Source organism: Lepus europaeus, chromosome 15, assembly GCF_033115175.1.
Source record: "Lepus europaeus isolate LE1 chromosome 15, mLepTim1.pri, whole genome shotgun sequence".
In the NCBI taxonomy this organism is placed as follows: Eukaryota; Metazoa; Chordata; class Mammalia; order Lagomorpha; family Leporidae; genus Lepus; species Lepus europaeus.
The window spans coordinates 41517908-41539627 of record NC_084841.1 but is presented as its reverse complement, the minus strand read 5'-3'; the positions used below and the strand labels follow the sequence as shown (position 1 = coordinate 41539627).

Sequence of the window (21720 nt, the reverse complement as noted above, 5' to 3'; positions counted from 1 at the left end):
TTGGGCCAGATAATTTTAAGTAAAAATTTGATGTTTATTCCCAGTGTTTGTTTTCTTTTGCTTTTCTTCTCTATGTCTCTTAATTTTATATCCATCTAGATTCACCAAAATATATGTATATAAATAATAATATATAATAATATTTGTAATTATAAATATATAATCATTTATAATTATAAATAATACCAATACAATGAATTATGTATAATATATAATCATATATATAAATCATGTCAAGTGCTTGACTTGATAATGGCTAAGTTGCTACTTGGGGCTCTTGCGTCCCATATCTGAGTCCCTGGGTTTGAGTCCTGACTCGACATCTGACCCAGTTTCCTGCTAATGCACACGCTGAGAGGCAGCAATGATGACTTAGACGTTTGAGTTTCTGCCACCTGTGTGGGAGAACAGGACTAAGTTCCCAGCTCCTGGTGTTGGCCTGATCTACCCCTCGCCACTGCAGGCATTTGGTGAGTCAACCAGCAGCAAATGTGAGATTTCTGTCTCTGTCTCTCAAATATAATTTATTTTTAAAAATTCACTTTATTATACAAATGGTGAAGGTGGAGGAGGAAGGGCCAAACCGGAGGAGGGGTAACAGGCAAGGAAACAGTTTTGTCTGTTACACTGGATTTATTTTATTTTTTTTTAAAGATTTATTTATTTATTCGAAAGTCAGAGTTACAGAGAGAGAGAGAGAGAGAGAGAGAGAAAGAGAGAGAGAGAGAGAGAGAGAGAGAGAAAGAGAGAGAGAGAGTCTTCATCCAGTGGTTCACTCCTCAGATGGCTGCAATAGCCAGAGCTGCGCTGATCTGAAGCCAGGAGCCAGGAGCTTCTTCTGGGTCTCCCACGTGGGTGCAGGGGCCCAAGGACCTGGGCTGTCTTCTACTGCTTTCCCAGGCCATAGCAGAGAGCTGGATTGGAAGTAGAGCAGTCGGGACTAGAAATGGTGCTCATATGGGATGCCAGCACTTCAGGCAGAGGATTAACCTGTGCCACGGCACTGGCCCCAATAAATAAATCTTTAAAAAAAAAAAAAAAGACTAAGATTGTCTGCATAGTAAACTCATAGTCACCTACAAATAAAGATGCCAGCGCTTCAGGCCAGGGCGTTAACCCACTGAGCCACAACACCGGCCCCTACACTAGATATTTTTAAAATATTGGACAGTTAATCATTTTATCCTTCTCCATACCCTAGAAAATTAGGAATTCGAGAAAAGAAGAAAGAAGTTCTTGGTGATCAGCAGGCGTCTGCAATAGCTGTTTCTGGAGGCCGCCTTTCCTGACTTGTGCATTTGCCCAGGAGTCCTAAGAGAAGAGGCACATGGCTGTCACATCTCTAGTTCTCCATAGCAAATTCCCAGAGACTTGCCAGTTAGCTGGTTTATCTCAGAGGCAGGACAGTGCAATGGTTAATTTGGGGGCGGGGAGGAGGGCAGACTAAGCTTCTGCTTAATTCCAGGTCATGTTAGCTGTGTAATCTTGGGCAAGTGGCCTCTCTGAGCTGCAGTTTCCTTTGCAGACACAGGGGCCTGATTCAAGTATAGACCTCCCAGAGGAGGCCTGGAGATTAAAAGCAATAATCACTGGGAAGTCCTGTGAAGTCCTTCCCCGGGAGTGAGGCCTCCCCACACCACAGCAGTGTTGATTGTAAGGAGCTGGCAGTCAAGGGAGTTCGAAGAGTCTTAAGGGCATGGATAGCAACGATGATGATGAGTAAAGGACTCTGCCCTTCTGCAGGTACTTCCTTGAAAAATCGTGCACAAGTTACAAGAAACCAGGAGGTCTTCCAAAAGTCCGTGGAGATTTTGTATTCTGAAAAAAACTATGGGTGCAGTTCAAATTTTTTATTTTTGCATCAAAATGCTTTCCACTTTGTGGAAAGTGGATTTAAAATATATGTTTATTTTGGTGCAAAAATTTTTGAAAGCTATGCATGGTTATTTTCATAATACATATTTTCCCATGGGCTTTATTTACTTGAGGAGGGCGGGGGGGAGAGAGAGAGAGAAAGTGAGCAAGATCAAGAGAGGAAGCGCTCCTATCTGCAGGTTCACTCCCCACATATCCACAGTGGCTGGGACTGGGCTGGGCTGAAGCTGGGAGCCAGGAACTCAATCCAGGTCATCTGTGTGGCTGGCAGGAACCCAGTCCCTTGAAGCATTACCACTGCCTCCCAGGGTCTGCGGTAATTAGCCGAAAGCTGGATCCAGAATCTGGAAATTGAACCCAGGCTCTCTGATATGCGATGTGGGTGTCTTAACTTCCTGCCTCCCCCTCCCCCAGAAACCTTTTAAAGTACCCTTATATCTAGATTCTGGATGTTAACTACTAAATGACGAGTTTAATTTGCTCTAAAATAGGCAAAATGTTGAAAATCTGTGCTTTACTTATGGTCTTTGATCCACAATACCAAGGGGAATATTTTAAGTTTTAAATCTTTTGAGTTTTTAACTCTTTATTATGTGACTGTACTAAAATTTCAAGAGAGAGGGAAAAGCGTACAGAGGTTTATTGGAAACTTTATTATAACTATTTTTTCCAGATATGTTTCCTTTTTTTTTTTTTTAACTATTTATTTTAAAGACAGAGTTACAGAGAGAGGTAGATGCAGAGAGAGAGAGAGAGAATCTTCCATCTGCTGGTTCACTCCCCAGATGGTTGCAAGTGCCAGTGCTGAGCCAATTTGGAGCTGAGCCGGTCTGAAGCCAGGAACTTCTTCCAGGTCTCTCACATGGGTGCAGGGTCGCAAGGACTTGGGCCATCCTCCGCTGCTTTCCCAGGCATATTAGCAGGGAGCTGGATTGGAAGTGGAGCAGCAGGGACTGGAACCCGTGCCCATATGGGATGCCGGTGTTGCAGGCTAGGGCTTTAACCCACTGTGCCACAGTGCCAGCCTACTAGTATTACTATCTTTAGTTTCTAGAAAGAAGACTGGGCACTGGGTAATTTGTCAGGATTTTAAGAAGGCCACAGTCTGGGGTTAGTTTAATTGCCACGGAGATAATGGGAATTCATCCTGAGGTAACATAGGTACAGATGCACGACTCACAGCAACACATGTCTGCCAAAAGCCTTAGCTTGTTTATGACAGGTTAAGACGAGGTTCTCAGAAGAAAGTGTTGAGAGAGAAAGCAGAGCGAAAGGGCTGATTCTGGAAAACGTGGCCAGTGCACAGTCCTGCAAGTCTCCTGAGGGAGTCACGGCGAGGAGAAGGGAGTCTGGCATGGAGAATGGTCGCATGTGACTTGTTTTTCATCAACTGTTCGTGGCTGTGGATGGAAAAGTTCAGTCTTTAGTTTTGTTTTCTTTTCACTCTCGCTGTTACTAATGTCATTATCACAATGGGAAATTTTGTGGTTTGGTGAAGGTTTTCCAAACATGTGATTTCTCTCTCACCATGAGAACTATGTATGACTTTACCGTGTATCCTGTACCGCTCTGTTCCTCAAAGTTGCTTACGCAGTAGCTTCCAGGTTTTTGGATTTTAGAGAATTCTAATACCAACTCGAACAAGAAACCCTGGAGAACGAGCAGAGGTGGGACTTGGTTTTGCTACTAAGGACAGTAGAGAAACAACACTTGTGGACTGTCAGTTCATTTCATAACTTAACACCCTCCCCCACCATGGAAAGATTACAATCTTTGAATAAATAAATCCCCGTTCAATCTTAAAAGGGTAACTTTATGAAGAAAATGGAAAAGCCTTACGTTGTTGTGGTTTGCCTTATGTCACTGTGGAGCACAGAAAACTTCTCTGAGCAAATACTTGATCTATGCATGCATAAAAATACTGTCATGATTAAAATTATCTTCAGGACTCCTAAAGTCAGTGCAACTGAGGAGAACTGGAGCTTTGTGTTAATTGTTGGATAGCTGGTCATACTTTCACAGTCTTACAAAAAAATAAGAACAAGAGCTTGTTTTTGTTTAACTGATGATTTAGGAGGACAAATTGAGTGGTATTAAATAGTCAATTATCCAGAGTCTATTCTAATGGATAATGTAATGGCTATGAGAGGGGACTTGGGATGCTAAGAAGCATTTTGGAAAAATATCTATATTCTTGGTGATGTGATATAGAGTTGAGGCAATGGTCAAATGAGCAGGAGAAGTTAAATATTGCTCTGCTTGGTTTTAAAATATATTAACATTTTCCATTTGATTATAGATAATGCCCTGCTGCTTGATATTAAAGCCAATTTGTGTTTTGTGAGGTCTATACCTGTGTATGTGTGAGCATGTGGACACGTGTCTGTGTACATGTAACAGAATGAGTTAAGGTGGGAGTGGCGTGCAGTGGGACTTCCTGTGAATGCAGGTGAGTAAGATGGGACTGGGTGGTGAGGAGAAAACAGGCTGGGGTTCTTTTAAAGATGTTGGGGCAAAGTGTCCCCACAAGAGCTAAATGTCCATGGAAAATAAGAAAGCTCCTGAAGCTGCAGAAAATGCAGGATTTTATCACCTTAACTTGCCTAGCCTTATAATAGAAAACTGCTCCTTCTCTAGGACTTCCGGTTTACTGCTTTGAAAATCAGGAATATATTAAGGGTTTTCTGTTAATTTCTTCCAGTCAAGAATGTTTTTCAGGTTATTGGATGTTAGACCTTAGGAAACCTTCAAGAAGGAAGGAGAAAACTAACAGCACAACACTCGTCCCTCTGGACACTTCAGTGGAATTACACATCACATGGCCTTTCATATGAGCTGAGGGAGCTGGGTCAATCATTATTCCCTTCTCAGTATCCCGCTTCCATGGGTATTAGTTCTCTGTTGCTGCTGTAACATACTGCCCACACTTAGGGTAAAGCCACACACATGTATTGCCTGACAGTGCTGGCATTTGGAAGTCTGAAGTGGGTCTCATCAAGATAAAGTTAAGGTGTCGGCCAGGCTCATTCCTTTCTGGAGGCTCCAGGAGACCCGCTTTCTTGCCTTTTTCAGCTTCTGGGCACTGCCTGTTTCCCTTGGCTGTTGAACCCCCTGTCATCTTCCAAGCCACTCTTGACCAGGGAGTCTTTCTCACAGCAGCCATCTCTGCTTCTGACTCCTCTGCCTCCCTCTGCTGGGCTTGAGGACTTGGGATTGCATCGGGCCCACCTGGATGAATCGAGAATAATCTTTTTAAGGTCAGCTGATTAGCAACTGTAATTCCTGAGTAACATAGGGATTAAGACTTGGCTATCTCTGGGGAATCCATTGTACTACCTGCCACACCATTCAAGCACACAAGTATATAGACAGTTTTCCTGATTTGGATTGTATGGGGGATGTTTACTTGTTACACCTGCCTGTAAAGAAGTTAAATGTTAAAACTTTTTAAAGATTTATTTATTTATTTGAAAGTCAGAGTTACACAGAGAGGAGAGAGAGAGAGAGAGAGAGAGAGGGAGAGAGAGAGAGAGAGAGGTCTTCCATCTGCTGGTTCATTCCCTTGTTGGCTGCAATGGCCAGAGCTACACCTATCTGAAGCCAGGAGCATGGAGCTTCTTGCAGGTCTCCCACATGGGTACAGGGGCCCAAGCACTTGGACCACCTTCTACTTCTTTCTCAGGCCATAGCAGAGAGCTGGATTGAAAGTGGATCAGCCAGGACTTGAACCAGCACTCATATGGGATGCTGGCACTGCAGGTGGTGGCTTTACCCACTGCGCCACAGCACTGGCCCCAAATGTTAAAACTCCTAAGTGGGACAGAAGTCATTAAACTCAAGCTAAAGAAAGGGCTTAATCATATGACTTATTAATTTTAAAAATGTTATTTATTTTGACAGGTTGGGTTTGAGTTGAGGAGGAAAAGAAAAAGTAAGAGACCAGAGTGAGAGAGGTCTCCCTTCTGCTGGTTCACTCCTCAAATGCCCACAGCAGCCAAGACTGGACCAGGCTGAAGCCAGGAGCCAGGAGCTCAGTGGAAGTCTCTCACATGGGTCGCAAGGACCTAAGTACTTGACCCATTACTTCTTGCCTCCCAGGGTACACTTTGGCAAAGCTGGAACTCCAAGCTCGGTACTCTGATATGGAATGTGTGTGTCCACATTGGTGCATATGACTTTGAAAACCTTAAATTTCTTTTATATTTTTTAAGATTTTTATTTATTTGCAAGGCAGATTACAGAGGGGAGGAGGAGATACGAAGATAAGAGAAACCTTCTATCCTCTGGTTCACTCCCTAGATGGTCACAACAGCTTGGACTGGACCAGGCTGAAATCAAGAGCCAGGAGCTTCTTCCAAGTCTCCCACATGGGTGCAGGGGCCCAAGCACTTGGACCATCTTCTGCTGCTTTCCCAGGTGCATTAGCAGGGAGCTGGATTGGAAGTAGAGCAGCTGGGACTCGAACAGGCGCCCATATTGGATGGTAATGCAGGCAGCTGCTTACCACTATGCTACAATGCTGGCCTCTAAAACATTAAATTTCTGATTTATGTGTACCATGTACTCTATGGGTATCCATGTTTGGGCTGTGAGGGAATTCCTTCTTGCTCTGAGTTTTTTCCATCTTATTTTCATGTGTTTTTAAATTTCTGGCTTGGTGTTTCCTAAGAATTCACAGCTACTAACAGTGGAGATCGTGGAGATGATGTATTGTCATTTTGGGTTACCTATTGAATAAAAATGATTCAATGATACTTTGAAAAGCAAAGAAAGACTTCCCTCAGCACTGTTGTGATGGATGTAGGAACCACTTATACTGTGGTCTTGCTGTGGGAGAGAAAGATTGGGCTGGCACAAGCAAGTTGGAATTCACCACCGAGGAATAGTGTAGGAGAGGCAGTGGATGTTACATTACTAAGAGGAAACCTGTGGGGTTTGGGGAATTCTAGATAACTTGACCTCGATATATGACTGGCCAAGGAGTTAGATTAGGTTAATGAGCCGAAAGCCACACCTCCTTTGCTCCGTGTTGCCATGTTCACCTACCTGTCAATCAGGAGACTCCCTCCCCAGGAAGTACTTCCTGTTACCCAGGACGTGGCGGGTGGTACCACGTAAACACTCCCGTTTTTTCTAAAGCTCATAAAAAGCTAGGAACAATGGGAAACTCTTCTCTTCATGGACTCGGGATGAGCAGAGCAGGGTATGATAATTGCCTTTCTTTGGCCTTCTTTCCAGAAATAAAGCCCTAGTGAGTCTGTATATTTTTTCTCACTTTGTAAATAAAGTTTATCACACTGAATGCTGTGTTTGGGCCTGTATTTAGAATTATTCTCTAAGTAAAAGGCAAGAGCCTGGAAAATTAATTTAGGCCCAGTCCATCCCATAACAACCTAACAGACAAGCCAGTGTGATCAGATATCACCTGTTAGATGGTGGAGAATGAAGAACTTGGTCAGGTTATCAGGGCTTCTTGCTAAACTGACTTAGCAGGGCTATGCTTAAATTGAGTTTTACATGCACATGCACAGATGGACTTGAGAAAACCTTCAGAAGCCTGGCAATAGGTTGGTCAAGCAAAGAATCTTTGACTCTGAAACGGCAACCTCTTGCTCCTTGCATGGTGATGTCGTGGGCGAGGTAGTGGTCAGGTGCAGAGCGAAGGAAATGGGAAGCGCTGAAAGAGGTGCATCTGTAGAGAGAAACTCCTGTGACTGATTACAGCATCAAGACTAAGGCCCTGGGGAACGGAGTGCTTTGGTCTTTGATAAACCATGGATGTGAGCTAGGGGTGGAACCATGGAACGATATCGAGATAGTCTCGTGAGAATCACTGAAGCCACGGAATTTCAGGCATTTAAGTGGACACGGAGTTGTGGGAGTTATGTATACCAGGATCATCCAAATGAACTGCAAAAAAAGTAATGGGACTGGTGTTGCTGTAGTAATGTTTACATAGAATAGAAGAATCACTGTAGAGTCAGGGTAATTGTGGTTTGGTTTATTGAGTTTTAACTTCCACCTGTCTGTGATAGAGTATGGCGAGAGGCATAACATGTATAAACAGTTTGTAATTAACAGTTGAAGTGCTTATTGCCAGGGTAAAGTGAATTTCCTGGAGCACCTACGGGAAGGTATTTCTCTGTTTTCTCTCAGTTAATACTATGAATGTGAAGACAGTGCAGCAGTAGCCTCTCCTTAACCCTAGTACAGATAACCCTTTTTTAGGGAGTTGATTTTCTAATTGTATCAACTCATTTTTGAGAGAGGATTTCTTTCTGCCTTGTGTAGTTTTGAGGACTGCCATTGGGTTTGTAAACACTTGTTTCTACAGCCTGTTTCTTAATGCAAGTCATGGCATAAGCGTCTTCCTTGTCGAGAGTTCTCATGTCTTGGCTGCCTCTCAAAGCTTGAGGTAAGCAAATTTGGATGCCATGCATCTGATGCAGTCTTGTCATTTTGATACAGTTTTATGCTCAGTGTTTTATAAGCCTTTGAAAATAGCTGAATGTTTTAAATAAGTGAATGAACTGCTGCTGTTTGGACTTGCATTCCCCACCCCCCACCCCGAATGTTGAAGTCCTGATTGAATCTTGTTGGCGCAAACATCCAGACTTGTTTCATGCACTGCACTAGACAGATTGCTTGTAAGAAACGTAGGCAGGTAGAAGGATTAGTTTTAATTATGTTCAGAGCTAGTGTGAGCATGAAGTAGGGCAGTCCCTGCCGCTCGGGTGCTTTCTGTGACATTGACCTGAGAGGTGTGTTCAAGAGCAGTCCTGTGAAGTCCTTCACTTGGCATTCACGAGATGTTTCTGATGGCCTGCAGAGCAGACACCTAGGCGGGTTTGTGCTGCCTTGGTTCGTCTCTTTCTTTTGGCTTCTCTCTTTCTCTCTCTCTCTCTTTCTGCTTCTCTTTCTCTGTTTCTTTTTCTCTTTTTCTTTCTCTCTCTTTCTCTCTCTCTCTGTTTCTTTTTCTCTTTTTCTCTCTCTTTTTCTTTCCCTCTCTTTCTCTTTTTCTCTTTCTCTTTCACTTTCTCTTTTTCTTTCTCTTTCTCTCTCTCTCTCTGGCTCTGTCTCTCTCTCTCTCTCAACAATGAATTGCCTGATTACTACTCCTATCTCACCTCCTTTCTCTCTTATACTTCCAGTCCCTGATGCTCTATCAGCAAATTCTCACCATGGTCTTTGTAAGTGAAACAAATATAGAAACCAGTTGAAATGCTCCAGGTACATTAACGTATAAAGAGATTAGAAAGGAATTAGCTACCTGCACAGGGAAGCCACTGGAGGCTCTGTATGACCTACCCTGGTTGTGTTTTCTGTTCTTCCATCTCTGGCGCACATCTAGTTCAGGAGTTGGAGAGTGGGAATGGGTGAAACCCAGACTTGATGTTTTTCAATTTTGTGCTTCTTTTCTTTCTCTATAATTAAAAGGAAAAAAAAAAAAAACAATTAACCAAAGTAAGCTTTAAAAATCCTTCAGAGAACTCACTGCAATGCTCTAAGTTAGTGTGTGGTTATCAACTACATTCTTTATGCTGCTGATCTGTGTTCAAAGTGAAGTTTCCCCATGAATTTTGGGAGAATTTTAACTTCCTTTCCTTTAGGACTCAAGCCATATAGTTTATTTTTCAAAAAATAGTATTTAAATGCTTAGTTTTTAATTAAAAATTTTTTTAAAATTTGACAGGTAGAGCAAACGAGCAAGTGAATGCTTATCTGCTGGTTTACTGCCACAGTGTTCACAATGACCAGGTCTGGGTTGGGTCAAAGCCAGGAGCCAGAAATTCAGTCCAGTCAGGAACCCAATTATTTGAGCCATCACCACTGCCTCCCAGGCTCTGCACTGTCAGGAGTCACAGCTGGGACTCCAAACCTAGGTGCTCTGATAGGAAACACATGGGTCTTAAAGCTAAATCCTCATCCCCTAGCAATATAATTTCAACAGTTGACATTTGTTTCTTTCATAAAGGATTACAGACTTGGGACAGAAATTTGCTGAGATATTTTAACCTTTGACCTGGTTACTGTTTGACTTCTCTGCCAAAGATTTGTTTTAAAAAGGAGTTTTGTGTTCCCTATCTTTTAAGTTTAAATTTTCAATATATTTACAATGGTTTAAAATTGAACAGTTTAATTTAAGTTCAAGTCTAGAGTAGGTAGAGACTAAGGAACTGATTTCTTTTAAATGTAGGCAGTGGTCCCCACTTATATGCAGAGTAGCTTTCTGAAGTTTGGGTTATCTGCCAGTTTTCTCCTATCAGCTGCAGTCTGAAAGTATTACATTGGAAATCTCTTCAATAAATACTGTAAGTTGAAATTGTGTATTCTTCTTAGTAACCTGATGGAGTCTTGTGCTGACCTCCATCAGTCATCTCTCTGTCTAGTGGATTCACACTGTATGTACTACTTGCTTGTTGGTCAACTTAGTGGCCATTTCAGTTATCAGATGTGTTCAGGTAACCTTTGTTTTACTTAACAATGGCCCCCAAACTCAAGAGTAGTGATGCTGGCTATTTTATTATGGTATATTGTTAGACTTGTGCTATTTTATTATTAGTTATTGTTGGTACTCTTACTGCGGCTTATTTATAAATTAACCTTTATCATAGGTATATGTGTGTAAGAGAAGACAGATCAGATGCAGAGTTCAGTACTATGATTTCAGGCATCCAATGAGAGTCTTGGAACATATCCCCTGCAGATAAAGGGGGACTGCTCTACATGTTTGAGTTTTGACAAAGTTAGGTTGTGCACTGCATGCTTGCTTAGTTTGTGGTATTTTGGTGAGATACTTTCTCAAACTCTGCCAAGTGTTTTAGTGAACTCTGCTTTAAAAACAAAACAAAACAAAAAACAGAAAAACCAAGCTATTGGATCATGAGAAAATGCAAAGTATCCTATGACCCAAAACTTCACTATGCTGAATAGTAAGGAAAAATGTAACATGTAGCTGGTGGAGTTGCTGGAGCGAGCAGCTTCGTGGTTGCTTCATAGTCTCAGTGCTGTCAGCCTCTCCCTGGTGGGTTATTAGACTTGGCCTCAGACAACTATAACCTTTTGTTCTTGCTGCTGAAAGATGTTCAAACAATTTGGACTGTGCTACTACCCTTCAGTCTAATGTGTTTTAAGTACAAAATACAAAACAAGACAGAAAAACAAATAGCACCACCAATATTAAAGGAAGAACAAATCTTACAAGTCATGCAGAGCTGAAAATGAACATGTCTGTTTCCCACAAACATTAGAACAGGGCTTTTTGCTGCTTGGGAGTCAATGTGTGTTCACTAGCATAGTTTTCAGCACTTTAAGTTTTCATCCTTTTATAAAATTCTTATGCATGAAAATATAGTAGAACTAGCGAATTTGATTTCCTTTCCTTCCATTTCTCATTCAGAGGCGGTTTATATTAATAACAAATAATTCTGGCATAAATATATGTTGACATTTCTGTTAGTCCTACATCAATTGAATATACTAAAACCCTTCATAATTTGGAACCTAGTATATTACACTAGAACTGTTTGATCACTGTCTCACATTTTAATACTTAAGTATAGTGAAGAACAAATATTGAATATGGAAATAGCAAAATCTTGGGTAACAACTTAAAAGTTTGTGTTTTCTGCTCTATGCATACCAAGGACAGGAACTTAATAATTTCACAATGCAAGCTTGAAGTAGCATAATAATAATGATTAGCACTTATTTCTTGGCCTTTTGCCAAGGCATGTTACGTTATAGCTAATTTAATCCTGACAACGACTGTACTGTTTGTCCATTACTGAGATGAGATGGAGCTCAATAAATGGAAGTCATTGGCAGAGGCGGCTCACCTAGTGACTGAAGGGAGCTTGAGTCCTTGTCACCCATTTGCGAGATCTAGATTGGGTTCAAGGTTCTAGCTTTGTCCTGGCCCAGTCCTGGCTATTGTGGTCATTTGGGAAATGAACCAACCAATGGAATATGTGTGTTTGCTCTGTTTTTTAAATAAAAAATGGAAATGGGGGTGGGCATTTGGTGCAGTGGTGAAGCAGCCTGCATCCCATATCAGAGTGCCTGGATTCATGTCCCCACTCCACTGTTGATTTAGTTTCTGCTAATGAGCATGCTGGGAGGCAACAGGTGATGGCTCTGATATTTGGGTCCCTGACATCCTTATGGGAGACGTGAGTGGAGTTCTGGGCTCCTGGCTTCGACCTGGCCCAGCCTCACTTGTTGTGGGCATTTAGGGAGTAAACCAGTAGATAGAAGATAAAGTACTCTCTCTTTCTGCCTTTCAATTAGATAAATAAGTGAAACTTTAACATTTCTTATCTTTTTGCATGATTTCTAATGAATATAAATGAAAAAGTCAAGATTGGGTTAATTTTATTCTATATATTCATTCTTGATTGTCTGAGTACAAGATTCTAATTTCCTTTTGGTTGACAATGCAACTCTCTTGAACATTGTTGCCAAGGTATCTGTTGACCACAAGTGCTTGGTTTTTTGAGAGGAGTACCCTGATTAAAACAGTAGAGTTTTTTATAAAGAAAATACCGCTCTGCTTCAAGACTTAAGGTTCCAATACTTTCAAGCAGCTTTATTTTTCCCCCTTATTTAAATGGAATGAGTGTGTGCGTGTGTGTGTGTATGAGGCACAGATTCAGACAATTAATGGTTTTCATTTTTATTCTCAAAGAGCAGTCAGTATGTAAATGCATGTGTCTCATTTGAATTTTTGTTTCTTTTAAAAATATATTTTATAATGAACTTGTCAGCATCTCTGTTATTCTTACCAGATTTTTTAAAGTCTAAGACAAAGAATATATTTTTCAGATCTTTTTAAAACACTCCAGTGAATTACTGATTAGCATATAGTTAGAGAGTCTATCTCAAAAAATGAGGCTGAGCCCTTCATATTTTCCATTAATCAAATCTAATTTTGCTTCTGGGCCAATTTTAATGATCTGTTCAATTTACTTGAGACCAATCATGATTAATCTTATCCACTGATTTACACATTTCACAAACACACTGTGTACCAGGCATCAACTTTGATGACCCAAAGTTGAATAAAGAATGTTTAGAGTTAAGTCATCAATGAAACAAGGGGAACAAACATTCAGTACATATTTTGGATCTAAGGTAAGGTAGTAAGTAGTCTACTAGCAACAAGAGCTAAATACTCTGAGTACAGAGTTTAGTATGAGCCTAGAGCAGGGACCAGTAGGTACTTGGGCCTTGAGGGATGAAGATGACATCGTCTGTTGCACAAGGGGAATATGAATAAACATCCTGAGCATTGCCAGAGATGTGCCCAAAGCATTTCCATCTCCTGGTGAAACCCTGTGCTGTGCAGGCCAGCCCTTTGGGAGTCCAGCTAGTGTGATTTGAGGTCTTCTTGGGAAGTTTGTACAGCTAAAGGTAGAACTCTCCTGAGGGACGTGTTGGATCAAGGATGATTCATTCGTGTGTAGGATGCATCAGCTTTGCTGAAGGAGATTCTTTCCAAGTTTTGGCCTTCCAGACCATTTTTAATCTACAAATATTGGTGTTTAAAAGTACAAACTATGTGAAGTTGTCCTACCGTTTCTGTGACTCCCGCTTCTCTTCACTTTACCACAAAGGTAGATTTTTTTTTTTTTCATAATTTTTGTCCAGGTCAAAGGTTTTTATTAGTATGAGATTAGAAAGATTTTTCATTTTAGGTGACTGGAAAGTACATCCAGCTGAAAACCATCAACCATTTAGACTACATGCTTCATTTGAATTGTGTTTCTGGACCCAAGTCAAGTATGACAACTGTGAGTTTCATAACTTTCTCTAACTTGATTCAAAAATGTTTTGGGGCCAAAATACTTCTGAAATCTTTTCTGTCTTCTTCTGGCAAGGCCCTTTGGAGGTTATCAAGGTCAAGTCTTTGTTGCTAAGTCTCATAAAAATGAGGGAGAGAAGAGGAGCGTGAGTCCTAGGTTTGCGTCATCTGTTTCCTTGTCTATATTCTCCCCATAATAACTTATCTCTTATTCAAAAGGAGCATCTCATTGGGTCTGGACCTTTGACAAGGAGAAACTAATAATTTACCCCATGTATTTTGTCTCCTTTAGAAATGCTTAACTTCTTTCACTAGAGTTAGTTTTTAGACAATGTAGAGTAAGTTATGAAGGGGAAATAGGATAGCAAAGAAGATTGGGTGGACAAGAGGGATTTTAGAAGCTATTGGAATTACTGTAATGTGTGGCAATGAGGATTCTATAGAGGTTGCTGTCATAGTCTCCATGTGATGCTGAAATGAAATGAAATTTTCTGTTTTGAAATCTGTTTGTAGTTATCAAGTTGAATAATAGTATTATTCAACTTGGTTATTTTTTCAGTTCAATAATGCTTCCTAAGGTAAAAAATAATAATTTTATAAATAAATTGAGCAACTTAAAATAGAGCCATATAAGCTACTTTAATAAATCAGCAAATATTTATTGAGTACTGGTGTGTTGGGTACAGTACTTAATGTTGAAGTAGTTATAGTGGTGGCAAAAAATGCTGAAGACTTTATTGCAAAACAGTAGCAACAGTTAGGGTATGTATACTGAAGAAATAATTAAGAGGTAGAATCAACACAGACAGGAGACCTGTGTGAAAGAGTACATGAAAGATAGAGAATGGTAAGAGCGTTTTAGCTTTGGATGGTGGGTTGGATTCTGATACCATTTACTAAAATGGGAAAAGTAAGAAGGAGGAACAAGAGTTTATTGTGAGTGGTGGGATTTATCATGAATGTAAATTTTTGTTCGTTTAACTACCTAAAGGACATAGAGATACATATGTCCAACAGGAAGTTTAGAGACACTGGTGTAGTCCAGAGAGAGGCTGAAGTCACATACAGGGTTTAGAAATAATCAAAGCCATTGAAGTCATAGAATGGAAATGAATGGTGTAGATGAAACATGCCAAATGAAAAGCATGTCATTAGAGCTGGATACGTACGCTGGGTTTCTGTTCCCACTTCTCTGTAAAGAGTGTGCTTGCTGAGGTCACCTCATCCTTCATATCCACAAGTATACCGTTATCTTTGTGAGCTGAGCAATCCACTAGTCAGATGCATTTCATTTTCATTCTCTTCACTCTTAAAGCACTTTTCTTGAGTTCCATGACAATGACTTCTGATTTTTGTCCCAAAAGACTGGTCAGTTTCTTCTCTGGTACCAGACTTGTGATGGTTGGAGAGCTTCGCAGTCTTTCCAGGCTCCCTCTTTTTGCTGCTGGTGTGACTGTAATTCTAGAGGAAGATGAGATGTGATAGGGGTCAGAAAAAAGTCAAAGGGATGCCATATCCAAGAGAATGTGGTTCTAAAGGGTATGTTTTCCTCTGTTCAACAAAAGTATGGAAAGATTATAGAATTCTACCAACCACCATCTTTGATAAAAGGCTAGGCCAGGAAAAATTCATTGTTTGTGAAGGATCTGTGGGATCCCTCTCCCCCTCCCTCTCCCTCTCTCTGTCTTTCAAATAAATAAAATCAATCTTTTTTAAAAACAACATAAGAAAAGGTGATACATTGGTGAAAAGTGGTATATGAGATCCAAACAGAAGGAGTGACAAATGAGTCATGTTTACCTGTGGAGTGAGTGAGTTTTCAGGCCAAATGAGTGGCAAAGTGCAAAGGCCCTGAAGTAGAATTGCTCCAGGCATGGCCCATGAACTGAAAGGAGGCCTGTTTGCCAGAAGCAAGTGGCTGAGTGAGAAAATGCCAGTAGATGGTGTGATAGGCAGTGCAGGGGTGGAAGTGTGTGCTACCTTTCCTCCCCCATCCTCAGGATCACTGCCAGTACCCTAATAACAAAGGACAGATTAACAAGAGAAAACATAATGGCCTTGTTTAATCACAGTTTTATGTGACATGGAAGCCTTCAGAATAAAGACCTAAAAGCCCAGGGGAAAACATCTATTTTAGGGCTTAGGTTTGATGAAGCTGGTCCAGCCATGTAGAAATGTGATTGGACAAAAAGAGTATGACCCAATAGGAATAGTCTGAGAAACCTAGCAAGACTTTTCCAATTCTCTTTGGCCTCTGTGTTGTAGCATTTCTTCTTCCTGGATATGGGGCAGCATCTCTCTGGAAAGAGGTCTTGTGAACATTTTTTTTGGGCAAGGGTGGGTCAGAGAGTTTCTTTTTCGCCAGCTCCGTGACAGAAAACAGGGCAAGGCTGGTTTCTATGACCCACCTTGAGGAAAAGGAATTCTGGTTTCTGGGGTTAAAGGAGAGAATGAGAGATGAGAGACAGGAGGGCAGGAGAGAGACCTTGATTCTGAAGCTGCTTCTGTGGCCTTCCAATGTCCTTTTAGTTCAAGGTACTCAGTGTACCACTTTAGAGCATCATCTTCTGACCTCCAACAAAGTAATGGGGTAGGGATACAGGTAGTAGAAGATTTTACAGGACCTCATGGTCTATCATAAGGGCTTTGATTTTTTTTTTTTTTTTAAATGCTGAATTAAGTGGAGAGTCTTTGGAGAATTTTGAATTGAAAAGAGATGTGATCTGAGGTATTTGAAAAGGACTGCTCTGGTTACTGTGTTGTAAATAGACTAAAGGGAGAGGGTTAAAGTAGAGGCAGAGACCCAGTGGCGAGGCTCCTGCAGTAATCAAGATAACAGAAGGTAGTGGCTTAGACCAGAGTGGTAAGGGTTGAAGTTCTGAGAAGTAGCTGGAAACTGGGTATGTTGTGAAGCTACTGTTGGCACATTTTCCCGATGGATTGGATGTACAGTTTGAGAGAAAAAGAGGTGCCAAGGATTCTTCCAGAATTTACCAAATGGCCTAAGCCACTGAAAAGATGGAGTTGCTGTTTACTGAGAGGAGGGAGGTTTAGGAGGAATAGGTTTGGGGTTAACCATTGTGTGAAGTTCAGAAGTAGTAAATGCATTCTTCATGTGGTAAGTCATCACCACTCTCCATGGCTATGACTCTTATCATCTTTTGTTTCCTATCAAGATGTATTTATTTGAAAGGCAGAGTTATGGAGAGTGAAGGAGAGACAGAGAGGGAGAGGGAATATATCTTTCATGACAGGACATACTGAGCATCTTTTCATGTCCTTATTGGACTTTTGCATATCGTCTTTGGAAAAATGTCTATTTAAGTCTTTGTCTCATTTTTCATTTTTTAATAGATTTGTTTGTTTATTTGAAAGATCCAGAGAGAGAGAGAGAGAGAGAGAGAGAGAAAGAACACATTCCCAATCACTGGTTCACAGCCCAAAAATGTGCAACAGCCAGGACTAGGCTAGGGCAAAGCCAGGAGCCAAGACTTAAATCCAGGTCTCCTATATGGGTGGCAAGAAGGCAACTATTTGAGCCGTCACCTGCTGTGCACATTAGCTGGAAGCTGGAATTGGGAATGGAGCCAGGATTCTAATCCATGTACTCTGATAGAAAATTTAGGTATTGCCGGCGCCGCGGCTCACTAGGCTAATCCTTTGCCTGCAGCGCCGGCACCCCAGTTTCTAGTCCCGGTCGGGGTGCCGGATTCTGTCCCGGTTGCTCCTCTTCCAGGCCAGCTCTCTGCTATGGCCCTGGAAGGCAGTGGAGGATGGCCCAAGTGCTTGGGCCCCGCACCTGCATGGGAGACCAGGAGAAGCACCTGGCTCTTGGCTTCGGATCAGCATGGTGCGCTGGCCGCAGCGGCCATTTAGGGGGTGAACCAACAGCAAAGGAAGACCTCTCTCTCTCTGTCTCTCTCTCTCACTGTCCACTCTGCCTGTCAAAAAAAAAAAAAAAGAAAAGAAAAGAAAATTCAGGTGTCAGCAAAGTCTGCTATGCCATATACCCACCCCTATTTTGTGGATTGCCTTTTTTATGCCATTGGTATTTTCTTTTGATGCATAAAATGGTTTCCTTTTCTTCATTTTTTTTTTTAATTTAGGATTTTATTTATTTATTTGAGAGGTAGAGTTACAGAGAGAAGGAGAGACAGAGAGAAAGGTCTTCCATTGCTGATTCACTCCCCAAATGGCCACAGTGGCTGAAGCTGTACTGACCCGGAGCCAGGAGCCTCCTCAAGTTTTCCCACACGTGTGCAGGGACTCAGACACTTTGGGCCATCTTCCACTGCTTTCCTACGTCAAAATCAGAGAGCAGAGGAGGAGCAGCCGAGACATGAACTAGTGCCCATATGGATGCTGGCACCATAGGCGGAAGCTGCGCCCACTATGTCACAGCACTGACCTATTTTTTCTTTTATCTCATGTTTTTTGTGTCCTAAGAATTGAATGCCAAATCCAGTGTTATGAAGCTTTTTCCCCATATTTTCTTCTAGAAGTCTGTGGTTTCATATCATAAATGTAGATATTCCATTTTGAGTTAATTTTTATTTGTAATATAAAATTTCACCATCATTCTTTAACATATAGAGATCCAGTTTTCTCACCACTGTTTTGTAATGATAGTCCTTCTTCACTGTTGAAAGTCTTGCCACCATTGTCAAAAATCATTTGGCTATATACATGAGGGTTTATTTCTGGACTTTCTATTCCATTGGCCTATATATCTGTCTTGATACTATTATTACACTGATTATTTTAGCTTTGCTTTAAAGTCCAGAAGTATGAGCCCTGCAACGTTGTTCTTTGTTTTCAAAATTGTCAATTTATAGTCTCTTGAGATTCCATATGAATATCAGGATGCATGTTTATATTAAAAAAAAATGGAATTGTGATACGCATTACATTAAGTCTGTTGAATGCTTTGGTAGTACTGATAGGACAACAAAATTATCTTCCAATCCAAGAACATGGAATGTGTTTCCACTTATTTATGTCTTCATTAATTTCCTTCAACAATATTTCGTAATTTCATTGTATGAGTCTTTTACTTTGTTGTTTACATTAATTCCTAAATGTATTTTAAACTTTTGCATGCTATTATAAATGAAATTGCTTTCATAATTTCCTTTTTAGATTAGTTCTTATTAGCATATTGATATGCAACAGATTTTGGTGTGTTGACTTTGTATCCTGCTACTTTGCAGGGCTCCTTCATTAGCTCTAACAGTGTATGTAGATAATAGTTTTATTGGTATGAGTTAAGATCACCTGCAAACAGTTAAGATTTTACTTCTTCCGTTTTTCCATTTTATTTTTCTTGCCTAATTGCTCTGGTAGAGCTTCCAGTTGAATACTGAATATATGTGTGGAAAGTGAGCATTCTTGCCCTTTTCCTTAGGAGAAGCTTTATCTTTTAACCTTGAATATGTTCTTCCCTTAATTTATATATATATATATATGTATAAGTATATATATATACACACATATACATATACATATGGTTTTGTTGAGACAATTTTATTCCTTGTTTAATCATGAAAGCATGTTGAATTTTGTCAGGTGCTTTTTCTGTACCAATTGAGATGATCATGTGCTTTCCATTTTACATTCTGTTCCTGTGGTGTATTACTTTTGCATATTGAACCATCCTTGCATTCCAAAAATAAATTTCACTTGATCATGATCTTTTCCCCCCTAAGATTTATTTATTTATTTGAAAGTTAGATTTACAGAGAGAAATATTGAATCTACTGCTTCACTGCCCAAATGGCCACACTGTCTGGGGCTGGGCCTGGGCCTGGGCCTGGGCCAGGCCAAAGCCAGGAGACAGGAGCTTCTTCTGGGTCTCCCATGTGGGTGGCAGGGACTTGGCCATCTGCTACTTTTGTTGGCACATTAGCAGGGATCTGGGTCAGAAGTGGAGCAGCTGGGACTCAAACTTGTGTCCATATAGGATGCCAGCTCTGCAGGCTGCAGTTTAACTGCTGTCCCCCAGAGCAGGCCCCAGTGTTTGATCTTTTAGTATACAGCTGAATTTGGTTTGCTGATACATTGTTGAGTATTTTTGCATTAGTGTTCATAGAGATATTGTTCTATAATTTTGTCATAGTGTTTTTATTTGGCTTGGTATCAGAGTAATGCTGACTTCATAGAAGAAGTTAGGTAGTGTTCCTTTTCATGTTTTTTTTTTTTTTTTGGGGGGGGGAAATTTTGAGAAGTATTGATATTAGTTCCTTCTTAAATGTTTGGTAGTATTTGCTAGTGAGGCTGTCAGGTCCATGATTTATGTATTCATTCATTTCTCCCTTTCCCTCCCTCTCTTCCTCCTCCTCTCTCTACCTTCTTTTTGTATATATTACATCCTTAGAAAAAGATTTTCCCTTCTGTGTGTTTTTGTCTTGCTTTTTCGTGGTCCATGATGCCAGCTGTTGTTAGTGCAATGAAACCAAACTGGTATTGGAGAAGAATATTCTGCTATTTTTCTAGATCTTTCACTAGTACCTCAGATCATTTCACACTTATTTAACCTGCCTTTGAAGTCTACAACAATTTTCCCAGCTCTGTAATTATCGATGTTTTCAAATTCTCCAGTGCAGCCATTCTTCATCACCGCAGTCAGATACTGATGATGGCTTTGGGGTGTGACCTATTGAAAACTTGTGTTTGCCTTTTTTATCAGCTTGTTGGTGCTTACCTGTAGTAAGTCTATTCAGATTTTTCTATTCATGATTTAGTCTTGCTGGGTTTTTTTTTTCTCAGAATTTGCCCATTTCATCTGAGCTGTACAATTAGTTGAAGTATATGTTCATAATACCCTGTTAGAATCCTTTTTGTTTCTGTTGAATCAAGAGTAGTGTCCCACTTTGATTTTCAATCTTAGTAATTTGTATCTTTTTTTCTTGATCTCTTCAGAGAACCAATTTTTTCTATTATTTTTCTGTTCTCTATTTTATTAATATAGGTTCTAATCTTTATTATTTATTCCCCTCTCTAGTTCCTAAAGTTATAAATTTAGGTTGTTGACCTGAGATCTCTCTTGCCTTTTAATGTAATTGTTTATGGTTATAAAATTTCCCTTTAGTGCAGCTTTTAATGCATATTGTAGGTTTTGGTATTCTGTGTTTCCATTTTTATTCATCTTAAAGTATGTTCTAATTTCCCTTCTGATTTCTTCTTTGATTCATTGATTGTTGGAGAGTGTGTGTTATTTTCACAAATTTATGAATTTTCCAATTTTCTGTTTGTGATTTCTAACTATATTCCATTGTTGTTGGAGAAGGTTTTGTTATTGCTATTTATCTTTATAAATCCATTAGAGCTTCATCTGTAGCCCAACATATGGTCTGTTCTGGAAAATGTATCATGTGCTTGAGAAGAATGTGTATGCTATTGTCGAGGTATACCCGATGTGTTTGTTAAATCTCGTTGGTTTATGGTATGAGTAAGTCCATTGCTGAGAGTGTGGTATTGAAGTCCTCATCTGTTATTGTAGAAAAAATGTTTTTCTCCTTTTAGCTCTGTCAGTTTTACTTTTTGTGTTCTGATGATGTGTTATTTGTAATATTTGTAAATATTTATCACTTTTGTATAGAATTTTAAAAATATTTTTAATAGAATTTTTTGTTAAATTTATTTTTTAATTTTTTTTATAGATTTTATTTATTTGAGAGGCAGAGTTACAGACAGAGAGGGAGAGTCAGAGAGAGAGGTCTTCCGTTCGCTGAAGCTGGGCCGATCTGAAGCCAGGAACCAGGAGCTTCTTCTGGGTCTCCCACATGGGTGCAGGGGCCCAAATGCTTGGGCCATCTTCCACTGGTTTCCCAGGCCATAGCAGACAGCTAGATCAGAAGAGAAGCAGCTAGGACTCGAACTGAGGCCGATATGGGACACTGGCACCACAGCCTGAGGCTTTAACCCACTGTGCCACAGCACTGGCTCCCGTTAAAGATTTATTTGAAAGGCAAAATTACAGAGAGAGGGGGACAGACAGATATCTGTATATTTGTATAGTCACCTTGGCTTTCTTTTGGTTACTA

General features: G+C 40.4%; 1 protein-coding gene across 2 annotated transcripts in view; it reads left to right on the top strand.

Moving 5' to 3' along the window:
- Window positions 1-21720, top strand: part of ARL15 (ADP ribosylation factor like GTPase 15) — a 479210-nt gene that overhangs the window by 136816 nt on the left and 320674 nt on the right. The window contains exon 1 of one of the 2 annotated variants that reach the window (XM_062212140.1): window positions 13602-13667. The exons of the other annotated variant lie outside the window; for it this stretch is intronic. Coding sequence (XP_062068124.1) covers window positions 13620-13667 — 48 coding nt within the window. The 5' untranslated portion in view covers window positions 13602-13619. Of the gene's footprint in view, window positions 1-13601; window positions 13668-21720 lie in introns of those variants that run through there. 2 annotated transcript variants of the gene reach the window in all.